This window comes from Pteropus alecto, unplaced genomic scaffold (genome assembly GCF_000325575.1).
Source record: "Pteropus alecto unplaced genomic scaffold, ASM32557v1 scaffold338, whole genome shotgun sequence".
Classification (NCBI taxonomy): domain Eukaryota; kingdom Metazoa; phylum Chordata; class Mammalia; order Chiroptera; family Pteropodidae; genus Pteropus; species Pteropus alecto.
Window position 1 is genome coordinate 972771 of NW_006441995.1, and position 25864 is coordinate 998634.

At 33.1% G+C, this 25864-nt stretch overlaps 1 protein-coding gene across 1 annotated transcript in view; it reads left to right on the plus strand.

Moving 5' to 3' along the window:
- Positions 1 to 25864, plus strand: part of WDR70 (WD repeat domain 70) — a 226215-nt gene that overhangs the window by 37453 nt on the left and 162898 nt on the right. The window contains exons 6-7 of the mRNA XM_006919492.3: positions 2725 to 2784; positions 8138 to 8271. Of these exons, the coding sequence (XP_006919554.1) occupies positions 2725 to 2784; positions 8138 to 8271 (194 nt within the window). The remainder of the gene's footprint in view (positions 1 to 2724; positions 2785 to 8137; positions 8272 to 25864) is intronic.

Here is a 25864-nt window from a genome sequence, read left to right on the forward strand (position 1 = left end):
AACAACATTTATTTAAACATTTAATTCACTCCTAATATAAATACTAAGTTGTTCTGTGTTCTTGTAAGTTTTTTCTTTAAATGTCAGAAATTGTCTATATATAGGCACATTCTGCACTGAATTCAGTGAAATAATATTCATCCCTCTTTTTGGTGACAGTGTTTCTGTTTCCTGAGTGATGAAAAGGTTATTAGTTATGAAATGAGACACAGATTATATAGATTCCTCTCTAAGTGAAACATGTGAACTGTTCTGTTTCTTGCAAGAATACTTAGTTAGCACTTATGCATGAGTTTTTATTACTTACAGATATTGTCAATTGCAAAGGGAGTAGTGACTTAAATAATTTAATGTAGGGGTAGTCCAGAATTCATTTGTTCGACTTTTAAATTATGTTGGAATTTGTGATGGAATATTGATATCTCCGAAATAGGTATGTGCAGCACTTTCCCAAACATAGTAAACTATACAGTAACCTCTTGGTCTTGAAATAACTGTAAACTCTCCAGCAGTTCCTTGGGTTGCTGTGAGATTAAGTGTTTTTGTTCAGCGCCTCTCGGTCCCTAATCTCCTTCTCCGATCTGTGATAGTAATGGACTCCAGTAATCTCTCAGATGCAAATAGCCTAACACAAAGCTGCCTTTATTTCTCTATAGTTGCAACTTTAAATTTGCTTTCAGTCTGTGGTATAATCATTTGGTCTTCAAAGGTTTTGACTTTTTAAAAATCTTCAATCATCCCCTGACTCTCACTCACCAGGCTCACCTAATGGATAGCACCCGCTCTTTTTAACGGACATAAACATTAATGTTTGAAAGTAAATTAAAAATTACAATCTAATATGATCTACAAGGTGGACATTGGGGCATTAATTCATTCCAAAAGCTTTCGTGTGTGTCTGCCATACATCAGCTGTTTTGTGGATTGGAGATGCAGAGATGATAGTTATATACATAGTCTTTGAGAAGTGTCTATTTTGCAGTTTGGTTAGGGAGTGGTGGGGAGGGAGACAGGTCAAAAACTACAATATAGTGTGATAAGTTTTTTGATAGCGACAAGGAGAAGTTGCCATGGGAGTGCATATAAGGGTCTTAATTTAAGCCAGAGTTTGAAATGCTGAGAAATGCTTCTAGAAGCAGATCACATCTGAATTGAGTCTTGAAGGCTGAGTAGGAGTTAGCCAGGTAAAGGGGAAGAGAACCCAAATATAGACTAAGATAATATGACCAGAAAGATAGGAGGTAAGCCTTAGAATAAATGGTCGCTGTCACTTATCGAGCACCTGCTTTGTGCCAAACTCTATGAGGAACAGGTATGATTATCCTCATTTTGTAAATGAGGAAACTGAGAGTCATACCTCTCTTGAGGTTATGGCAGGGTTAACGAGTTGCAGAGCTAGATTTAAAAACTCTAGCTTTTATGTCTCATTGTCTAGGATATTTTCTCCCAGGGAAGAACATTTTTAACATAGAGAAAATAGCTTAGTAGTTATCATGCTGTTGAAAGATCAGGTGTGCAGGTTAAGTTCTGAAAAGTGTCCAGAGGCATTTATAGTGACCTGTTTATTCATTTAAAAAATATTTACTGAAAGTCTCTTAAGTGCCAGGAACTGTGCTAGGCTTTAGGAATTAAATGACAAGTGCCAAAGTGGTAGAGGTAGAAGGGTGGCCAAATGAAAGTGGAGACACTGAAAAGTATAGTGTGAAGAAGCTTAACTGCAAAGGAACACAGTGTATAGCAGTAAATACGGGAGAAATTAGTGTGTGAGTATGTGTGTGTGTATTTAATATGGGAAGTACTTTAATTGTTTATATGCAAAGGAGAATGAGCCATAGGGGGAAAATTTAAAATAAACTAAAGAATGAAGAGAGATAGAGACCAAAGGCTGTGAGATTACAAATATTTTATTAAGTAGATTGCAAGATAATCTTAACATGAATTTGTAGTGGCCATAGAATTTTGATATGATTACTCTGCTCTTGGATAATGAAGACTTTATTAAACAATGAAACTTCATTTTCAAATGATCACTGTGACCTCTTATGTTTTATTTTGCATCCATCTTGTCTATCCCTCAATTTTTCTGTCCATACTTGTGTCTGTCATAGCACTTGTTATACTGAATTAGAATCACTGATATCTCCCTTTTAGACCGTATGCTTCTTGGGAAGGGGCATGATTAGAGACTATAGCTAATGCCACTTGGCATCTGGTATAATCTCCCTTTAATTAATGTTTATTGAATCAATGAATCAGTGAATGACTCAGTTCCTTATTTGTACCATTTTTGAACAGCAGTTCTTGTTTTTTCAACTTCTGTGGGTTAAAAGGTATGCACATCTACCCAGTGCAGATTTTGTTGTCTGTTATAAACTAAGTACATACGTACTTTAAGGTATGCCCGAGTACCCATGAAAAGAGGACTTTAAATATTTTGGATACTGAGAGGGCCTTATGGTTTCATGCAACCTAGAGAGTTTCTTAGGTTTATCTTTTTAGAGATTTAAGATAAATTCATTAAACAGCTCTAAGTGACCAATTATAATCTATCTAGACATGCAAAAATAAGATACCCTAACACTTTTTATTGCATGTTTTTTAAAGCTATGTGATAAAAAGCTAGTGATGCAATTTTAAAAAATTATCTTTTCTGTGAATGTGGTATGTAGTTCCCCTCAAATATGTTATATTACTCATTGATGTCATGGAATTTTCCTTTTTCAGAATCCTGTCCAAAAGATCCCTGACTCTCACGAAATAACGCTAAAGCATGGCACTAAAACAGTAAGTTAAAAAAATTTGATACTTAATAACAGGGCTCTTACAGAAAAGTGAACTAATAAGATAACACTTACATTAAGACTGATTGTACAATCAACTGATAACACAAACACTATAGACATTAAGGAAAGATTACTTTTCCGTTCAGTCAAAATAGCCATTGGGTTTCATTTAAAATAGGAACACTTATTATTGTCATTGTTATTGTTGGCTTTAAAACCTCTTTTTCTTTGATATGAGAACATTACAAATGAAAGAAATGAAACTCAAGTATAGTTTTCTTTTTTATGGTGTGGGAAAATTTCTCATTACTTTTAGCTTTATTTCTATATCAGTAAAAGGCCTGAGTTCATTTTTTAGATGAATGTCGAGGTAAGAAATGAACATAAAATAGTCACTGTATCATGCTATGATTATATTAGATTTATAGATTATATTTTTATATTTATTCGTCATTTAAAGATTCATAATGTAAAAATTTTGAGATACAAGATGAAACCATTTTATCTTATTATTAAAAATCTATTAAAAAGTGGTAGTTAAATGAATGAAACCTGCTTATAAATAAACGACAGAATAAAATTATCTTGCTTTTCCTTTACAATTAGCTACCTTTTTCTAGATGTCTGACATGTAAAGATGTAAGAAAATATGTTCCACAATGAAGGCAAAAACATCAGTCAATACAAATAGATCCAGAAATGACACAGATGATAGAATTAATAGACAGGGATGTTATAAAACAGTGGCATTCTTCTCACTAAATGTTTTGCTTTTGAAAATACTTTGACTTATTTCACTTAGCATGATTATTTCAAGATGCATCCATGTTGTCCCAAATGGCAGCATTTCATATTTTCTTATGGCTGGGTAATGTTCCATTGTATATATATACCACATCTTCTTTATCCAGTCATCTATCAAAAGATACTTCACTTGTTTCCATGTCTTGATCACCGTGAATGATGCTGCAGTCAGCATCGGGGTGCATGTTTTTAAATTTTGGGAGTAGATACCCAAAAGAGGGGTTGCTGAGTCATATGATAATTCTATTCTTAGTTTTTTGAGGAACCTCCATACTGTTTTCAATAGTGGCTGTATCAATTTACATTCCCACCAGTAATATATGAGGGTTCCTTTTTCCCTCCAGCCTCTCCAACATTTGTTATTACATTTTTAGTTGTTGAGTTGTATAAGTTCTTTATATATTTTGGATATTAGCCCCTTATCATAGACGTTGTTTGCAAATATCTTTTCCTGTTCATTTGATTGCCTCTTTGTTTTGTTGATGGTTTCTTTTGCTGTGTAGAAGCTTTTTAGTTTGATATAGTCCTATTTGTTTTTGTTTTTACATTATGCTAAGCGAAATAAATCAGAAAGAAAAGTTGAGAACCACATGATTTTACTCATATGTGGAATATAAAACTGAAAGCAACAAACGAACGACATAAACAAACAAAAACTCATAGATAGAAAACAGTTTAGTGGTTACCAGAGCGGGGGCCATAGATAAGGGTAAAGGGAGTCAAATATATGGTGACAGAAGATTTGACTTTGGGTGGTGAACACACAATGCAATATACAGATGATATATTATAGAATTGTACACCTGAATCCTATATAGTTTTATTAACCAATGTTACCGCAATAAACTTAATTAAAATATTTTAATAAAAACATTTATGTTAGAATATAGTGGCTTTATTGCTGTTTTAAATGAATTAAACAATAAATAGTTTTAAATGCCTTAGTTTTAATTTCTATTATGGCAAATATTGATACATGTAACTAACATAAGAAAGTGCTTTTTGGAGTCCTCAATGGATTTTAAGAGTGTAAAGGGTCTTGAAACCAAAGTACCTAAGAACTTATTTTCATCTGATGCTTGATGTTTTATCTATTTTTATTAAGTCAGACTTTTGATATTTTTATTCTGAAGTAGTGACAGTTTTATGAATTTTTATATTTTTAGGTATATGGAAAAGAATTATAGTCCGCTAGTACTTAAAAGGAAGTTTTTCTACCACTTAGTTCAGAGATTTTTATAATAGAGATTATCATGGGTCTTACACATATTTTGTTTAAATATTTTAGTTTTTTCAAATCAAATTTTATCTTATAAAGAAATATCATTTAAAAAATACTCCAAGTTATTTTACACATCAAAAATCAATTAGAGCTACTAATTGTACTATTAGGTTAACTAATTTCTTTTTGCAGTCCTGCCTTTGCCCTGCATTTATTTCAACTTCTTGGAAATATATCAGCTATTAGGAAGGTGGCTCTTTTGTCTGTTTTTTGTTTTTCTTTTTTCCAACTAGTTATTATAAAAATATTTAGACACTTACAGAAGTATAGAAAATACTAAAAAGAATACCTATATTATTTATCTCTGAGCCTTACCAATTTTCCACATAAGGCCTGTCTTGTTTCTCATACGCTTTCATTTCTAGTAAGCCTCCACATCCCTTTTCCATCTACTCATCTCATGAGATTATTTAAAAGCAAATTCCAGACTTCCTATGGTTTCATCTGTAAATACTTCAGTATGAAGCTCTAAGAGATGAGGCTGGTCTCTCTCTCCCTCTCCTCTTTCCTTCCTTCTCTCATAATCAGAACATCTTTATAATATGTAAATTTTTTCAATAATTATTTAATATCATCTAATCCCATTAGTGTTCAAATTTCTTCAGTTATCCCATACACATCATTATAGTTGGCACGTTCAAATCAGTATTCAAATGATGTTTGACTCTCTCTTAAGACAGTCATCATTGTTTGTTATATCCCTAATCTATAACAGTTTATCTGCTCTCTCTCTTCTTCCTTGTCATTGAAGAAATATATCTATTTCTTAAATATACTTACTATGGTCAGCTATGTATACTATGTGATATTCAACTGAGCAGTTTCAAGTGAGTGTGATAATACAGTGTGGTTTGATTTTTATTGATTTTTATGTTTATCATAAAATAAGAAGAGTTGTTAGTGTTATAACTTTAAACACTACTTTTTCACTTTTGTCCTAGATCAGTTTGATTGAGCAGTATGTTGACATGAGAGTTAGATTAAAAATATCAAGAGAGTGTTATTATTGTTTACAAATATTTATCTGTGTGTATCAGCATTTTCTCATATTATGTGCCAAAATAATATCGATAACTATATTGAATGCTAGACTTCTATAAAAGTGTTGCTATCTTCCGATGCTCCAGTTTTAAATTTGTATATTATTCAGCTCTTCACCTAACAAGTGTTCATTTTGCATGGATCATAGCCTTGTTTCTTTAAACAATGTAGTCTCCAGAAAAGCTGGTTCAGTGGAAAAAATTCTTTACAAGGAATCCACTTCCAACTTTAATTTTTTTAGGTTTTGCATTCTTTGGTTCTAAATCATGAATCACATCCACTTTCTTTTCATTCATATAGTGACATAATAGTAATTCTCTTTCTCAACCAAAGAAATCACATCTGAGTCAAGGAGAACATTTTTTAGGTGAGGAGTTGCTTCCTCCCAGGTTTCACTTTGAGCACGTTCTCCAAATGACCCCCAGGAAGTTGGAAACCTCAGGTTCTAAATATCCCTTTTCTTTTCCCCAGGAGGACACACTGAGGATACCTACAGCTAGTCACCACTCCTCCCACCCGGACCCCAGGCCTCTGCCTCTGTGGCTGCACATGGTGGTCCTAGGGTGGGAGTGGAACTTACGCTCTTGAGGGGAGAACAGGTGTAGATAGACAAGCCACAAATGAATTTGCAACTTCAGATTGCATTGTATTGAGATGAACATTGGTGGGGTTAGCCTAATCAGGAGGAGGGATGGTTTTTAAATTTTAACGGGAGGAAAAGTTAGCATGGGCATGGAGGCAAGTAAGTTTATAGTTGATGATAGCAGAAGTTACCTTCTAGATTTTAAAGCTACTGTTTATTTATTTTAAGTTTTAAGATATATTATTGTTCAGGCATAAAAAATGACAGTTCTCATTTGTATGCTTTCTTTAACACATTTGGAATACACATCTAATTTAAATATAGTAAGCTATTAATTACATCTCTATACAATTAATATAATTATATAAATATATTTGACCCTTGAACAACATGGGGGTGAAAGCCACATATAACTTTTGACTCCCCCAGAAGTTAACTACTAATAACCTACTGTTGACCAGAAGCCTTATCGATAACAAACTAGTCGATTAACACATATTTTATGTATGTATTGCATACTGTATTCTTATAATAAAGTCGACCTGGGAAAAGATAATGTCATTAAGAAAATCATAAGTGAAAATACATTTACAGTACTGTACTATATTTATTGATATGTCATCTGTTTACAAGATGAAAAAAATCTGTGTCTAAGTGGACCCACGCAGTTCGAACCTGTGTTGTTCAAGGTTAACTGTATTCTGAAATCAGTGTTTGCAGATAATAATTGAAATGAATATACATTATTTTGTCAGTATCTGGTTTTAATTACAGTAATTCTATTACATTTAATTAGATTTCAAGTCTGTTTATTAGAAGAACTAATTTAGAGTAGCATCCTTTATATAAACTTTGATCCTTTTATTGTTTCATATATATATGATAATCACATTAAATATGGAATTCTTTTCTTCTGAGAGGGTGTTAGATCCAGGGACTTCCTGCTCTGACAGAATGTTAAATGTAGTTCAAGAACAGTGGATTACACATTGGACATTCACCTGTAAATTGGACCAGGAAAGTTCACAGGAAAAGCAAATATTTCATGGAACCAATAAAAGTACTATTATAATTTGGTTAGCCACTTACAAATCCAGCTTTAAAAATAATTGTTTAAGGTAACTATGTTGAGTCATTTAGCCATATGCACAAGATAATAATTTCTACTTTGTCTTACTTTATTGAATAGATTTCTTAAAATTCCCATTGGTGTTACTCACTTTGCTAATTTTAAATTCATGTGTTCTTCATTTAGTGGTAGTTGAACTATCTTGAAAGGTTTCCTCAAAATTGTTTATTGAAAAAACTGAATCATTTGTGAGATTTCTACTTATCTATTAAAGCAACTTAGTTTATCATATGGAATTGTAATGATAACTATTTTGAGTACATAATAGATAAGTTGGGACAAAGCGGCAGATTAGAGAAATTAAACTTTTTCTTTTTAAAAATTTTCCAAAGAAACAGTACTCAACAAAGTCAAATAATATAGAAAGTGATGTCCATTCTCACTTTGCAGAAGTAACAACAGTTGGTGGTCTATATGTCCAATGCCTATAAGATAGGAGGTGGGGTTAGAGAAAAGAAATGTTATAAAAGACTGTAAGTAGTTTTTCTCCAATTAATTTTTTTTTTTTAAACCAGGTTTCTGCTTTGGGTCTGGATCCCTCAGGTGCCCGTTTGGTGACTGGAGGATATGACTATGATGTTAAGTTTTGGGATTTTGCTGGAATGGACGCTTCTTTTAAGGCATTTCGATCCCTTCAACCCTGTGAATGGTATGTTTTGCTCAACTAATACCTTCATATTTGAAGATGGATAGATGTCATTTGAATTCCATCTATAATGGTTTGTACCAAGATAAAATAAGTTTATTCGACTACATACTACCTTCATTATTGAAATGAAAGTAAAATGTACCTTAAATTTCTTTCCTTTAGTTTCATTAACCTATGTTTTAAGACATTTTCTTTTTTAAAAAGTATTTTTATTTAGAAATTATTACTTTGTCTAGTTTATTTTAAAACACTTCAATAAATACTGTATAATATTACGTATATGTGTATGACATATGTTAAACCAGTACCCAGGTGTTAGTCTGTGCTGCACTGTGCAGGTATGGCCAGCTAGCAATGTATCAGAAAGGGCTTTACCTGTTGCTACCAGAAGGCACCCTCTTATTTCTATTTTTGACCTTATTTGATCTTCTAGCATATTGGATATCAAAAATGAATTTTTATTGGTCAAACTGGTGTCTTGTTAACTTGCATAATATGTTGGAAATGGGCTCTTAGTGACGACATTTAAAGATAGTCAAGGCATGTGGATTAGCTAAAATTACTTAGACCCAATGTCCTACTCTTGGCATGAATGGGGTATAAGATTCTAGTTTTGCTTTTAACCCGAACTCTTAGGGATGATGTTTTTGCTAAATTTGATAACCACCTGTAAGCTCTGGATTCCATCGATTACATGGAAAATGTTTCCGTCTCTGGATTGTTGGGTGTTTGCTTCCACTTTCACCACTTACGTGAAAGTGGTGGTTGGATCATCTAAAAGGCTAGATGGCTGAGATCGTTCTTAAGCCTGCAGAACAGGTCATATGAACTGTTTTTGCTAATAAATGCTTAGATAATAAATGTCTATATGTAGATCAATATTGGGTCTGAGATTTCAGATTTCTCTGACAGCTGCTCTAGCAAAATAACCATTTTGACTAAAGTGGCTCTGGTCAATTTTCTACAAACAGATTAATTTGTAAATTTTTCTAAATTGAATTTATTGGAGTGACATTGGTTAATGATTTGTAAATTTGAAGCCATAACTCTTAAACTATCTAGTAAACACTTGAGATGTCTCTAAAATGAACATGGTAGATCTATGATCAGTTGGAGATGAAAAAAAATTGCAAAAACTGTGTATCTCCAATAATGTCTGGATTTAAAATAGCTCTCATGATTCAAGACAGTAACACGTTATCTTGAGTTAGTATGATGACCTTTTGAAAATGTACTTAAGATATGCTGTTAATCCCATTTTCCCACATGATAGTCTCTTGATTCATATAAGAATTGTGCTCTCCTTCTGCCTTCACAACTATAAACTGACTTGTTCAGGACTGTCCAGTGCTCTCAGCTCTCATAGATCTAATGATTAGTGCTGAATAGAATACGTCTCATGAGTCTCAGTTACTAAATTACCAGTTCTCTATTACTAAACTATGCAATTTGCTACACTGTCATAATTGAAAATGCAAAAAAGCCCAAGAATAAGCTTATTTTCTCTTCCAAATTAAATTGTTGCATCCTATCAATAATAGTGAGCTATCAAAGGTTAGATGGAAACAGAATTCTTGACAATCCATATATAATTGATATAAACTCTAATACTGTAAACAGTATGTGAATGTTACTCTTTAAATCATGAGAACTATTTAACTTTTTCATCATTTGCCCCTAATATCCAAATAATGTGACTCTGCTTTTCATGACAGTGTTTTTTTTGGACTCAATGTGTATTTTATAGCTATCTATTTATATATTCATCTGTAATTCACTTTTACTGTGAAAAATTTCAAACACAGAGAACTAAGTAGAGGGATTAGTATAATAGCCATCTACTCTTTACTTGGATTTCACAATAGTAAACATTTTTATGATTTTGCTTCATCTCATTTTCATAATTTTTGAAGTATTTAAAAATAAAGACAGACAAAACTTTTACTTTGAGATACTTCAGCATGTATCTTTCAAAAAATATAGACATTTTCCCATATAAACATAGTTCCATTATTCTAACAAAATTATTTAGGATTCCTTAATATTTCTAATAACCATTTCATATTTAAATTTCCCCATTTGCCCTCAAAATATATTTTAAGGCTTATTTATCAAATATGGATCCAACCAAGTAATATGTATCACGTTTATTTTGTACCTCTTTTACATATCTTTTAATATAGAATAGTCTCTCCTTCCTATCATTTCTTTCCTGTGACTTTGTTAAATAGAGACAGGTCCAGTTGTCTTCTATAAGGTGGTTCTTCCCTGATTTTCTAATTACTTCCTTTAACTGTTTATCTCCAGTATTTCCTATCGAGGGTCTAAAGGCTTGATTATTATCTGTATTTTATCACACCAGGTGGCATGTATTGTCTAGTTGACACTACTAGTACCTAGCAACTAAGGTTGACTTCTGGGTTAAGTTTGTGACATCTGATTCCTCCATTTAAAGTTAATATTATATGCTTGAGATAGGCAAGAACTTTTGTGGGGAGATACTTTGGTACAATATAAATATCCAGATTCTTGTCATCGCTTCACTTAATAAGTTTAGTGTCCATTGATTACTAGTACCTAAATCATTTACCTCATTGAGGTTTAAAGTTGGTGATTTTCTAATTCTATTATTTCATCTACATTTGTTTGCTGGCATTCTTCTAAAGGACTTTTTTTCATTAACTAATATTATTGGTTACCCTGAAATACAGTTCCTACTGGAGAGGCGGGATATATGGTTAGTTATTTCCCTAATTACCCATTTTCAGCTCAAGTGGTGATAAATGAGTTGTTGCTGTTATTGGTGGTGATTTTTTTTTTGGCTTTTTTTTTTTTTCAAGTGTCAGTATTTATGATTTTAAAATTTTCATGTGCTTCATTCAATTGCAGTCATTATTCTTTTTGATGTTTAAATTGTCCCAGATTCGGCCAGTGGGTTCCCTGGTTGCTATGTAGTTTTGACATGACTTCATTAGTCTTTAAAAGCTTACATGTTTTCTGGCAGGGCATTATGTAGATTTCCTGGTACATTCCTTTCTAAATCCTGTAATCAACATGTCCCCATGGAGACCTGTTTTTTAAAGTGAGAATGGTATTTAGAGACCAAATCTGGATGTGACATATGCTTATTCATATTGAGGTATCATTGCTTTTTGACCTTTGCAATGAAAAGATACGTGTGTGTGTGTGTGTGTGTGTGTGTGTGTGTGTTTTTATAACAAGATCATATTGGTATTTCCATTTCAAAATTTTAGTAAACTTTTAATTTCAGAATATTTTTTAATTTACACAAAAGCTGCAAAGATAGTCCAGAATTTAGGTATACCCCTATCCAGGTTTCTCCTATTGTTAACATCTTACATTACCATGGTACATTTGTGACCATTAAACCAACGTTGGTACATTACTATTAACTAAACTCCAAACTTAATATAGATTTTACTTTTTTTTTTTTTTTTTACTAATATCCCTTCTAAGACATCATATTACATTTAGTCTTCATGTCTGTTTAGTCTCCTCTGGTTTATGATAGTTTCTCAGTCTTCTCTTGTTTCTCATAACATTGACAGTTTTAGGGGGTACTGGTCAGGTATTTTGTAGAATCCTTGGGCTCACAAACCCTTCCTCTAGCTGTATTCTTTATAAAAAAATGTGGATGGAGTGAAATTTTTCATAAAATATTAAAAATTTTTAGATCACTTAGGTAACTCAAGTTAAGAATTCTTTATCTTCTGCTCATTTGAAAATGGCTAGACATTCCCTATTCTCTTCTTTATAAAACATTTTAATTAATCAAGTAATATATAAGTTATATGGAAATTGAAACATTACAGATAAAACTGAAGTTCTTTCTTGATCATTTTCATTTTAATCCCTTTCTTAGAGTTATCACTGTTTTCATTATGGTATATATTCATTGAGGTTTTTTCATGCAGTTATCAACAAATATATGTACATATCAAAAAAACAGTATATACTATTATTTGTTTTCATAAATGGTATCAGTCGGTTGTTACTTTATAATTTTTTTCCTACTTCACAATATCGCTTGGAGATTTTTAATCTCACTATATGCATACTGTATTCTTTTTAAGTGCTACACAGCATACTGAGTGTAACTTTCCATAGTTTAGTGTTTTCGAAACTTTAATAGGCACCAGAACCATCTGAAGGGCCTGTTAAAAAGTTAAATGCTAGACCTCATGTTTAGAGTTTTCAATTTTTTGGATGTTGTATGGCCCAAGAACTTGCATTTCCAACAAGTTCCCAGGTGCTGCTGGTGTGCCTGGTCTGAGGACACACTTTGAGAACTGCTATACTTATTAGCTATTCCATCATTGATGGACTTTAGGATTGTGGCCACTTTTTCACTATTACAAACAAATGATGGACTGATTATCTTCTTTATACTTCATTGGGCATATGTGTAAATTGAGTGTTTCTCCAGAACAAGTAGTGAGAAGTGAAATGCTTTTTGTGCACATGTGAAAATTTTGATATTGTCTAATAGCCCTTTTTTGATTATCCATTTTGTAAAATGTCACATGGGTTTATCACCAGGAGACAAGGAGGCAACACAACTACATGATTTGCTGTCTGTGCATTCACAGTGACCAATCACAGTGACAGACTTTGGAAAACGTGGTATCATTTGTCATTTATCAGGATGCACATCTGCTATTTACATAGTGATTTTTGGACTGAAAAGCTAGCAGCAAAGTTTGTACTTTATGCAGTTACTCAGTTAATATACTATAATAACTAAAATTTGAACCATATTGTTGGGGCCTGGTATTATTTACATAACTGAAATTTATGTGTATCAGAACCATGCAAAGCAAGGTTTTATGTTTTTGACATGAAAAAATTAAAAAAAAAACTCAATTGAACATATAGAAGGAAACAATTTCTTTATTGTGGAAAATAAATGATATCCCTCTATTCTGATCTTTTGGTCTGCTAACAAATCAACAAGTTAATGATTAGTTTGGCGATTTATAAGCCAAGTGTTTTGCTTTAATTTCTGGGACAATTTAGTCAACTAAATGTTATTTACTCAGATGCAACACAATTATTGTGTAATAAGTATTGGTTGTATATTCACTCTATTCACTTTTGAGAAAAATTTTTGTAGTTTTTATTACCAGATGATGGTTTTCAACAGTTGATAATCATTTGTGTTAAATGTTCAACCTTTTCAAGTAGATGAATGCTACTGTTTTTCATCAGATGTTTCTTTCTACAAGCAGTTACTATTCCTATTTGACTTATAAATGTTAAAATAAATTTTCATTTCAGAAATCCCCCAGTGATTCATCACTGAAGACAAGGTTGTTTTTAGTCATGCCTTATAGAGATACAATCCACAAACTAAGTGACTTGATGACAATTATAAAACCATTTTGTGAATGGGCACTTACTAGAATTGCTCAACTGTATGGATAACATTTAGTGTGAAATCAGATGGCTCTGAATACTTTAGTATTCAGGTTTATCAAACTGGAGTTTATGGGTATAATTTTAGGGGCTCATGAATTCTTTTCATTAATTAAAAATTTGATTTTTCATTTTGATAATTATTTGGCACAATCCAAATGTCCAGATTTGTTTACCTTTGTGTTCAAAATCACCTGGGCTCAAGTGCTGTTTTCATTTTCAGTGGCCATGGTCTTAGGAGAAAGGAGCAGAGACACACTTCGTACATAAAATGATGCATTGGCACCAAGTGAAAGCTTATTTTGTCATAAAGTGCTGTATGAACAAAGTTTTCACAGTAGTTATAAAAGAGACAGCTGTTGAGAAAATTGACTTATCACTGTAACACAGTAAAATAGGCATGTGCTGTAGCAGGCAACAGGTATTCATTAGCCTGTTGGTCTATTGGTAGATTAGAGGACTGTTGTAGAGGGATATAATCAATTTCTTCCACAATAACGAAATTGTTTTATTTTATATGATATTGTTTCAACAAATAATATCTTAAAATTATTTTGAATTTTATTGGTTCTTTTGTTTTAGTATTTACTTTTCAAAATTACTTTATTGAGGTTTAATTTACATATCATAAAATGTACTCATTTTCAGTATGTATTTTAATACATTTTAGTAAACTTACAGACTTGTGCAACCATCACCACAATCTTAATTTCCATCACCCTAAAGACAAACTTCATTCCCATTTGTGGTCACTCTCCATATTCACCTCCAGCATTAGACAGTAATCTACTTTTCGTCTCTATAGATTTGCTTTTTCTGGACATTTCTGGATATAAATGGAATAATTTATACACATGAGGCGTGGTCTCTTGTGTCTGGCCTCTTTTACGTAGCATAATCTTTTTGCGGTTCATCTACGTTGTAACACACATCAGTACTTTGTTCCTTTTTATGATTCCTTTTTATATATATGATATACATATGTATGTAAATATAAATATAAGTATATATGTAGTGTATTTTGTTTTTCATTCACCAGTTGGTAGACATTTGGGTTGTTTCCATTTTTGGATATTATGAATAATTCTGCTATGAACATTTGTGTACAGTCTTTGGATGGACATATGTTTCCATCTCTATACTTCAATTGGGAATTGCTAGATCATATGGTAAATTTATGTGTAACATATTAATAACTTGACAAAATGTTTTCTAAAGCGATTACATTCCCACTAGCAATATATAAATGTTCCAGTTTCTCTATATTCTCACTAGCATTTATTATTGTGTTTTTGATGATAGTCATTCCTGTGAGTGTGGAATGGTTAGTATTTATTTTTAAGTTCATTGTGAACTTATAGTTTTATAAGAGTTGTAAGTATAAGGAGCCTATTTATATGTTCATATGCAATTAAATAATATTATAATAAAAATTATTTGTCATCACAAAGTGATCTCTAAATATATTTTCCCATCAAAAGGAAGGTGTTATTACTCAAACTTGAAAAACACTTACCTGAGTCATCAAGAAAAGGTTCAACTGTGGAACAATCTTCAAAATATATTGAGTGAAAGAACACTTTATAGAATTTTTTTAAAAAGTTTTTTAAAAGAGCTTGGAAAAACCAATATATACTATTTGTTTATATATGCATAAAATATTCCTGGAAAGGTATACAGGAGACCGATGACACTCATTTTCTATAGAGAAAATAACTGGTTGTCTGGGAGACCAAGGTGAAATGAAAATGTGTTGTTATTTGCCCTTTTATGTCTTTTGAGTTTTAGCCACCAGGTGTATATATTAATACAGAAATAAATGCTTTTCTTTTGCTAAACAAGAAATGTGTAGATACATAGTTGTAATCATAATGTATATAATAATCATTAATAATCAGTATCATAGCTAACAGTTATTGAGGCTGATTGAATTCTTTATATCAGTTAATTCTCATAACTGCTCTGTGTCATAGGTACATTTATTATCCCCATTTTACAGATGTGTAAATGGAGGCTTAGAGAGACTAACTAATTAGCTTAAGGTCACACAGTAGGTGATTGAACAGGGATTTGAATGCAGGCATTCTAACTGTAGAGTTTGTACCATTAATCACTATGTTATACACAGACACAGAAGGGATTAAAACCATTTAGAGTAAGTGTCATTAGAAACAGTCAAGAGTGTGTGTGTTTGCTTAAACTCATTGATCTTTTAGCCTTATTTATCTCACCACTTTATTTACTACCCATGCCATATGACTGAAGTAATACTATTTCAGCTTTCAGGCAAAGTTTTAAAAATTCATTTACAGCTGGTGTTTATGCACCATAGTAATTCATTCATTTCACATAATTGTGTGATAGATTAGTGGTTTTTTCAGGCATTTATACTTTCTTTTGTTTTTTGTATTATTAGTTCTGAAAAAGAAATTGAAAATGAACAGATTCCTCTTGTAGAATTAGATAAATGATTTGTGTATGACTTGGCATGTAAGGAAGCAGAATTATATAAATTTCAGTAAGCATGTCTCTTTTCTCCTGGATAAAAACTCATTAACTGAATTCAGGTTAATGACAAAATGTTTTTGGTCGAATGACAAAATGTTTTGATTAAACTTATAATTGTTAGTGAATTGATAAACTTGATTTATGAGTTTCCTTAGTAATATTATTTTCTAAACTATTAGATTTTACAACTTTTAGAATAATCATAGTATATGACATTTTTTCCCACAGATATCACTCATCAGTAGCATTATTAATTAGACTGTACTTGAGATGCAAAGTTGAATATCAAATCCATCTAGCTACTTCAGTTTTGCATAACAAACTTTTACTGGTTTGTAACTAATCTTGGATATTACTAGTAGGAAAGAAAATACTGGAAGATAAGATGCCTTTAGTTTTCCAATTACTAAGGAAAGTTTGGGAGACTTCATTTGGGAATGGACATGTTTTATGTGGGCGAAATGGAGAACTTCCATTTTCTACTTTTACATGATATGGCAAAGCAGCATGAATTGCTTTTGTAATTAAAATGACATTTTATACTTTGGGAAACAAAAGACATCATAAACAATATTAAAAGACAAATTATAAACTCAAAATTGAAACACACATTGAAAACAATGGGTTATTATCCATAATACTTAGAGTTTCTACAAATTAATAAGGATAGGATGTTTGAAAATTAGAACTGGTCAAAGGAAATGACTGAACAGATAGTAGAAGAACTACAAATGGCCAATAAACATGAAAAAGTTACACAACTTCGCTAACAATCAAAGAAGGAAAAATTAAATGCCAACGAGGTATTATGTGTCACCTATAAGACCGGCAAAGATGAAAAAGGTCATACTGTCCAGTGTAGGGAGGGGGAGAAGGTGGGATATCAATTACTAAACTTTTCTCTCACAGAACAATTTGATAACGTCTATGTAGATGTAAAGTGTGAACTGTGATGACAATATTTGGAGAAATAAGCATTTTCAGGCATTGTTGGTGTGAATATAAATTGATAGCATTTTTTGGAGGGCCTTATGTTCCAAATTACAAATGCAGATACTCTCTATGACCCAGTAACCCACTTTTAGGAATTTCCCTCATAGTTACACCCATACACAGAGATGACCAAGGAAATAAGTTTGTTTATTGCAACATTTTATACAATAGCAACAGATACGTTTTCTTGAATTTTATTTTTAGCGTGAAACAATGAGTCTAAAAATATTTTTTTTTCCTTAAAAAAAGTTCGCAGCTACATTCTTTGTCTTTTATGCTCTAGAATAGTGATTGACAAACTATGACCAGAGGGCCAAATCTGCTCCATGGCCTGTTTTTGCATTGCACATGAACTAAGAATTTTATAATTTTAAAGGACTATTAAACAAAACACAACAAAGAATATATGACAGAGATTGTTTATGGTCTGCAAAGCTTAAAATATTTGCTATCTGGACCTTGACAGAAAAAGTTTGCTGAGCCCCCACTGTGGAATCTCTTCACAACCCCCGATTGTTTTACTATTTTTGCCTGGTGAGAAACAGGTCGACTAGATCCTCCTTACATCTCTTCACTTCCTTAAACACAGTAGCTTAATAGCTAGTGGAGTGAGCCTGTGGTCTGAGCCATTTCTGGGGGGGCTGGGGCTGAGAGTAGTCCTTACAGGGGAGTCTCCTTTCTTTGTGATGGATGCTCTGTTTTCAGGGAAGCTATTTTGTCAGGGTTCTGACTAGTTGGTATGTCTTTGTTTTGTGAACCCTCGCGTCACGAACATTCTTTCAGTTGCCAGCTGCCTAATGCGAGTGTTCTTTCAATGATGGCAGCCTTTCTTCTTCGAGAACTTGCTGCCATAGGAATTCATGGTTTGTGGGCTATTTTCATATAAGTCTGTTCTACATTTTTGGGGAGATGTTTTTCTAATCACTCTGGTCCTTATAGAAATTTTTGGATTGTTTCTTTCAATTGCTTGTTCATTTTCCAATTTTTATATATCTCCCTATTGTTATATTTTTCTAGGTTATTTATTTTGATATTTGGACTAGGGAAGTCTAATGTGCATTCCTCAGGCAATTATTTTTTCCATAGAAGTCTTTTACATTTCAGGTTTTTAAGTTCTTAAGGACCTCATATTCATGTTCTTTTTGCACCATTTTCAGCATCTTCCCTGCGTTAAGAAAATACATTTTACATTCTTGCGTGACCTTCCACAAGTCCTTAATTTTTAAAGTCTATGTATATGTTCTTATCCTGAAGTTCTAAAGACTTTACAATTATCATCTTTCTATCTATTTCTTGTTACATCACAACACAAAGGCTTCACTGCAGTCAGTTCAGTCTCCTCACTTCTTTCCTTCCTCATTATTGGGACCTTTTCTCCATCCTTACCTGTACTCTTCTTGCCTCTCCAATTTCAAGATTCCTCCTCAAAATTCAACTCAAGTGTCTTCCCTGCTTGAATCCCATGTAGAATGCTGCAGTAGTCTCTACTGTTATTCCCCACTATTCATGTGAAATCCCTTTAAGACCTTCCTGATCCATTTTGACTAAAACTCATATGTCTTGTCATGATTTATAAGGTCATTTGTGATCTGACCCTTTCCTGTTTCGTCTCTTTTCTTAGTATGCTCTAGCAAAATATCTGAGAGATTTTTTTACAAGTGGTTTTTTTTTTTCCAATTAGGATGCTTTTCTCTACTCTCCTGCTACCTGCTCCCCCATCAAAAAGTGGTTAGCTCCTCTTCACTTAGGTTTCTATCTAAATATTCCCTTTCCAAAGAGGCTCTCTAAAGTAGGGCCTTCCTATTGTTTGCTCCCTCAGCTTCTTTTATTCATTATTAAATGCTGAGCCCCTGTTGTTCTGCTACTAGAATTAAGACTTGAGTTACTCCTAATATCACATCATCTTAAAGGGAGCTCTTGGGAATAGTCAAACAAGGTCTTAGTTTTTGCTAGTCATCCTCATTGGTTGGCTATTCTTGATATTTCGCTAATCCTCAGAAGACATGAAAACATATTGTTTAGGTATTTATTGCCTTTTGTTTTTATTATTCTATTTTAGTATGGAACGTTACTGTCAGACCATATAAAGTCTTGAGGGTATTAATCTGTACTAGCTTAAGTGATAGAGTAATTTGATTACGTTCCTAAATAAGAATATACATTTTAATGGAAGAGGAAGGGTTATTGATTGGTCTTAGTAAAGTTACTTTACTAAGAAATTTTCTCTTAATAAATAGAAATTTTCTCTGCTTTTAGTTTCGTTTGACATTCAAGTTACTACTAGCTCTCTAACCTTTAGTATGCTTAAACTATTAGGTAAAATGTGTAGCTGTAATTAATTTTGCATTTGAAATCTATGAATTTAAAAGCTCAAATATTGAAGTAGCTGAAGATTTATTTTGGCATGGAATAAATTAGTATTTTCTCATATTCTCATACAGAAACCCTTAGATGGTTTTGCCTCATGTCTCTTACTTTCTTGTCCTATTTCTAGCACTAGATAATATATTTTGCATACCTAGAAGGAACAGTTTCATCAAATACTATAGAAGATGGCCTGCAAATTTGAAACTATGTTTTTTCTATTGTTGCCTTTCATTTCCAAGATTGTAGTGGATGAATTTGACATAATGCTTGAGTTTTTTGAATAGGTGCAGAGAATCAGAAAAGATTTAAGCATATTTCTCTTGAATACTTTGATTAGTAATAATTAAAAACACGCATTATACTAACTTAATTTGTAATGAATTTGGAATGTTCAGTGTATTTAATTTAAATGTATTCATTAGTTAGCTACCAAGATTTTATCCCCCTCAAATAATCTTAACAAGACCTTGGAAATAAAAAAGTAATAGTAATAGCAACTACTTGTTTCACAGACTGTGCTGGATGCCTTTATGTATACTATTTTTAATCCTCACCCAATCCTATAAGTATTATTTCTCCTGGTTTTTCAATGGAGGAAACCAGGACTCAGCAAAGTTATACAGCTAGTACATGAACTCTGTGTCTCAGGAGCACTCTGCATAGTGCTACTATCTAGTCCCATCTACTGATTTTCCAAAAAAAAATAGGGAGAATGAGGCTAATAAAGCCGAAAGGCTTGCTCCTCGTCACACAGCTAGTTAGCAGCAGAGCGAGGACTTGGATCCCTGTCCTCCTCACTCACATTCCAATGCGCTTTTCACTACATCAGGACACCTTGGCTCCTGAGCCCCAAGTGACAGCCCCAAACAGCTGTGTTTATCTGTCTTGCATGTCTCAGCTTGTTTTGCTAGCGGAGCAAAAACTACTTAAAAGGATCCTCATTCTTCACCTTTCCACTCCCTTCCACTTACACTCATAGTCTCCCACTTGCCCCATGAATAACTTCACAGAAAGAATTGTGCAATGTCACTAAGCCTTCCTCTGGTGTCAGAGTTACTCCCCGGGAGAACATTCACTTCCTTGTGACTCCAGTTTACTGTCAGGATTGGCTTTCTCTCTCTTCTCTTTGATCGGAATCTTAGTTGTTTAGGCAGGAATTTGAGGAGCAGATGTTATACCCCCTTGAACAAGCCCTTTAATTCTCCTTAGTACTGTGTCTAATAACTCTTAATCCTGTCCTTTTAACTCTGTGGCTAGCAGAATTAAGAGCGAAGTGGGACAGGAATGGTAAGCTTGGTGCTGAACATTTCATTTTAAATGTCAGCAGAGAGAGCAAGTTACAAACAATGAGACAGGGAAAACACTAAGTGTTCCTCTAAAGCTAAAAAAGCAAGGTGAATATTAATGTGGGATCACTGAGATTTTGCATTTTCCTCCAAATGTAGATAAAGCAGTTTGGTAGAACGAATAGCCAGCGAAATGGAGCCAGTGACTGTTTTTGCTATCTTGTCTTGAATTTCACTGTATTTTTCAGATTTTCCTTCTCTTTTGGAAATAAAAATGATTCACCAGAAAAAAACCAAAGTGATTGCTTATAGTATTTGATCTTTCATAGTTAGTGAAGAAAATTAAGACTTTCCCAAATGGGAGTACTGTAAACAAAGGTACCCTGTGAACTAACTGGTTCATTCAAGTTTTACTTGCCAAGACTTTGGTTTAACAGTCTGAACTATCTAATTATCGAATATCTAATCTATTTATATATCTAAAGAATTTGGACTAAACAGCCTATAATTTTCTCAGTTCCTAATTAATCACTTGAAATTTGGTATATCAGTCAGGGTCTGATTAGGAGAGTGAAGTCACAGTAATTTGAACAGGGAAAGTTTATGATAAAGAATTACTGACTATAACAGGATTGGAGTAATGAGAGATTGGCCGGTAAAAAGTAAAGAGAACTCTAAAGAATATGGGACTAGCAGACAAAGGGAGCAGCCACTCCCCTAGGGTAGATATAGAACATTCAACGAAGAGAGAGAGGCCTCCAGGACTGAGATCCACACCTTATTTGAGAGGGCAAGGCTGTGGCTCAGTGAGAGAGAGAGACTGTGGTGCCGTCATGGCAGAACTTGCCAGAAACCTGTCTCACCAGAGTCACCTCCTGAGGATGGGGCTGCAGGAGCTGCTGGTGCTACAAACTGGACTATGTACACTTCAGGAGCCTGTTAGTGGAGAAGCTACACAAGCAGCAGGGGCCAGACACTGGCGAAGGCGTGAGCAGTGCAGGAGCCTACCAGGAGGAACATACTAGATCAGAAGGAAACCCCTTCCTCCTGCAGTGTCTCTCCAGTACCCTCTACTGACAAAACTTAACATCATACCAACTGGCACAGGATAAATATTTGAAAAGCCCAAATCCATTTTTGCAGAGTAGGCAGTGAAGGGTGAATTTGGAGCTGAGAGGCAATAAATGGATAGCTGACACATTTGATCAAACATGTAATGTTATATCTTATTATTGATGCCTCCTGTGGACTCACGTTTTTGTTTGGGACCCTGGTCAGAATTTTGCTGAGGACCTCATTCCTTCCCAGTGTTTCAGGAAGGGTGCCATGAAGTCAGAAAGGCTTTTCTTTTTTAGGAAGGAGGGGCCCTAGCAGTAGCTTCGCCTTTGCTTTTCTAGGTTCCTTTCCCATGAACATCTGGTTTGGGAGCTTCAATTGCTCTTATGCCTTGACATTTTGACCTTAGGCATTATGGTGAAATTCCTCACTGTGTCACACATTCTAACCTCAGAGCCCAGTCAGATCTTTTGAATTATCCTTGCCGTTAGAATCAGTACTGTGACTCAGTACGTTAAGAATGGCTTTTTGAAGAATACATGTTTCAAAAGCTATCAGAATTTCACCATTTTAGGAGAAATGATCAGTATAAATTTTGAGCAGCAGTTTCTAGTTAGTGGTGGCTGTGCAAAAAAGCAGTTTCATTGGGAAGTATCTGATTTGGTTTTGGTAACCAACCAGAAAGACTACTTCTATAGAGACCTAGTGAGACACGCATACATTTTAATTTTTTGTGTACTGTTTCTAGAAGACAAGATTATCATGAGTTAATAGTGTTTTTTTGAAACATGTATTTATTTCTCAGCCTTGAAATTGTAGACTCAGAATGTAAATTGGACTAAATAGCCTAAAATTTTGTTTAATTTGTCTTGTTGCTGGAGGGTTTTTTTTTAGATTGGCTTGTTAGGATAAATCAAATAATTTAATTTACTTTTTGTTACAGTTATATTCATAAAAGAAGCTATGAAGACAGCTTAAAAAATGTTTTTATTTTTGTTAGAGAAATTTTGTGTTTGGGATTGATTAGTAAGTTGGTTTTCCATGAGAATTCTATGGGTTTGTGTATTAGTATCTATGTAAGGCATATAATTTTTTGCTTTCATTGATATTTATTTGGGGATTTCCTTTTTAAGAACATGGTACCTTTGATAGCATACCTATAAGATTGCTCTGATGTGATGCTTTACCATGCCATCTCTGAAGAATGCTATAGACTATTTTTAGCATGGCATATAAGAAACTTTTACCTGGAGAGTTTACTTCAATAGGCATTTCTAAATTTGTGACTGAAAGTCACATTTAGGGATTGCACAATGACTGTTTTAGTACTTGTGGTATTATTGTCCAAATGGCCTTTTATAGATTTCATTAGGTTTACTTTTGTTTTATTTTTAGAGAACATTTTACTTGGTATTTCATTTTTCATTTATTTTATGAGGCAGTGACAATCTTCTGTTCCAAAGTTGAGACTGTTTTATATTTATTTCATATTGTTAATGGCAGCACTGTTCAGTGTACTAGCCACTAGCACAGGTGGCTATTTACATTTAAATTAAATTAAAAATTAAGTTCCTTAGTTGCAGTAGCTACATTTCAAATGCTTGATAGATGCCTGTGGCTAGTGGCTACTGTAAAGGACAGCACCGATAAAGAATAGTTCTGACATCATAGAAAGTCCTATTGAACAGTGCTGGTCTTGCAGTGTGTAGGATGGTGACAGAATCATGAATTGCACTTGTCATTGTGATAGCTTTCTTCCTCTCTGAGGGTAGATCTTTTTTTTTGTATTACAGTCCCAATAATAATTTTCCAGTCTCTGGGAGAATTTTATAATTTACTCTTTTTGGTTAAAATAATAGATATTTTATTTTGCCCTAACAATTATATAGTCATGTCCTCAGAGAGCTTTCATTCTAGTGAGGGAAGACCAACTACAAACAAAACGTGTATAATAACAGGAGATAGTAAGTGCTGTGGAGAGAAACAGAATAAAATGAGTTACATAGTTTCATTCTTAGAAATGTTCGAGAACCTTCCTCCCTTATGTAATTTTTAAATTAAATTTTTTTGGTAACATTGGTTAATATCATTATATAAATTTCACATGTATAACTTTAAATTTTTGTCTACTCCATTTTGTGCTCATCACTCAAAGTTTAGTCTCTTTCCATCACCTTGTACTTGACCCCCTTTACCTTCTTCGTCTTCCCCTACCTCCCTTCCCCTCTGGTAATCACCATTCTGTTGTCCACGTCAATGAGTTTGTTTTCTGTTTTTGTTTTTGTTATATTTGTTCATTTGTTGCTTTCGTTTTATATCCCACACATGAGTGAAGTCATAAGGGAGAACCTTTTTTAGTTTGTACTTCTGAGGGTTTCCTTTTGTCTCCTTAATAGTATGTGACTTTGACATGTGGCCATAGCTGGGATGGGGACAGGATCTATCCCCAGATCATTCTGTCACTAGGCTAGCCTCACACCTATAAAGAAATCTCTTAGTCTTGTTCCTCTTTATGGTGTTCCCCTCACTGTCTGTTACTGGAGAAAATCTCATCATCAACTGGCTATTAAACTCATCTTGCCTTCCTGGAATAAATCTTTCTTGATTGTGATGTGTTTTTCTTTTTATACATTGCTGTATTCAATTTGCTATTATTTTGTTTGGAAGTTTTTGCATCTGTGTTCCTAAGTTAATGGCTTGCCACTTTCCTTTTTACCATGTCCTTGTCTATCCTCAAGAAAATGATTGTAAATCATTCCTACTGTTTCTCTTCTTTGGAGATCTTTGGATATAGTTTGGTGTTTTTTTTCCAGCATTTTGAAATGGACGCTTAGATCATCGATTAAAACTTTTTTTTTAGTAGTACATGCATTTAAATGTGTTAGAAGTGTTAAGTCTTCTAAGTATGGCTTTAGCTTCATGTCACAAATTCTAATCCATTGTATTTTCTTTATCATTTAATTAAAAACATTTTCTAATTTCTCTTGTGTTTTCATTTTTGACCTAGGGATTATTTGCAAGTATATTGATTAATTTTCAAACATTTCATGATTTTCAAATTATTGTTTAAAAATTGCTTTCTATCTTAATTCCACTAGGGTTAGAGAACATATTCTGTATGATTTTAGACTTTTGGCAGTTATTGAGACTTGATTTATAGGCCAGTATATATCAATTTTTAAAACACTGTTTATATGCTTGAATGTATTTTACTGTTGGTACACCAAATGTAAATTAGTCAGGTTTATTAATTATATTGTTCAAATCTATCTTCTCACTGATTTTTTTATTCGTTTGCAGTATCAATTACTGGGAAAGATGTTAAAATCTCACAGTGGATTTGCCATCAACTGTTATTGTTGTTTTATGCAATCACTATTCATTGAGATTTACTTATATATTCTTTCTGTTATTCTTCCTACCAAATTGTGTCCCTGTGTTTATTTGGGATTGTTCTCTTACTGCTTGAAAGAACTCTTTGTAGTAATATAGTAAGCTGCTGACAAATTCTTTTAGTTTATATTTTCCTGAAAACAACTTTATTTTCCTTTCATTTTCTACCTAAGCAGTTATTTTTTATTCAGAACTTTGAAGATAGCATTGCATTGTCTTGTGGTTTTTGTTGCTTCTGTGGAGAAGTCATCTGTTTCATTTTTACTCTTCTGAAGGAATTTTACTTATTTTTACTCTGACTGTTTTTAAAGTTTTACTTTTATCTTTGATTTGCAGGAGTTTTACTCTGATGTTTGAGTTTGGTTTTCTGCTACCCTTTGGGGTTTATAGTACTAATTATATCTTGAATCTCTCTTGGTTAGTGGCTTTTATCATTTTTCCGAGAGTTTTGACCGTCATCTGTTCACATATTGCTTCTCTCTCCTTATGTTCTGCCTTTCCAATGAGACCTGTTTTTCTTTTTTTCTTAAACCATATCTAACATATATCTTATT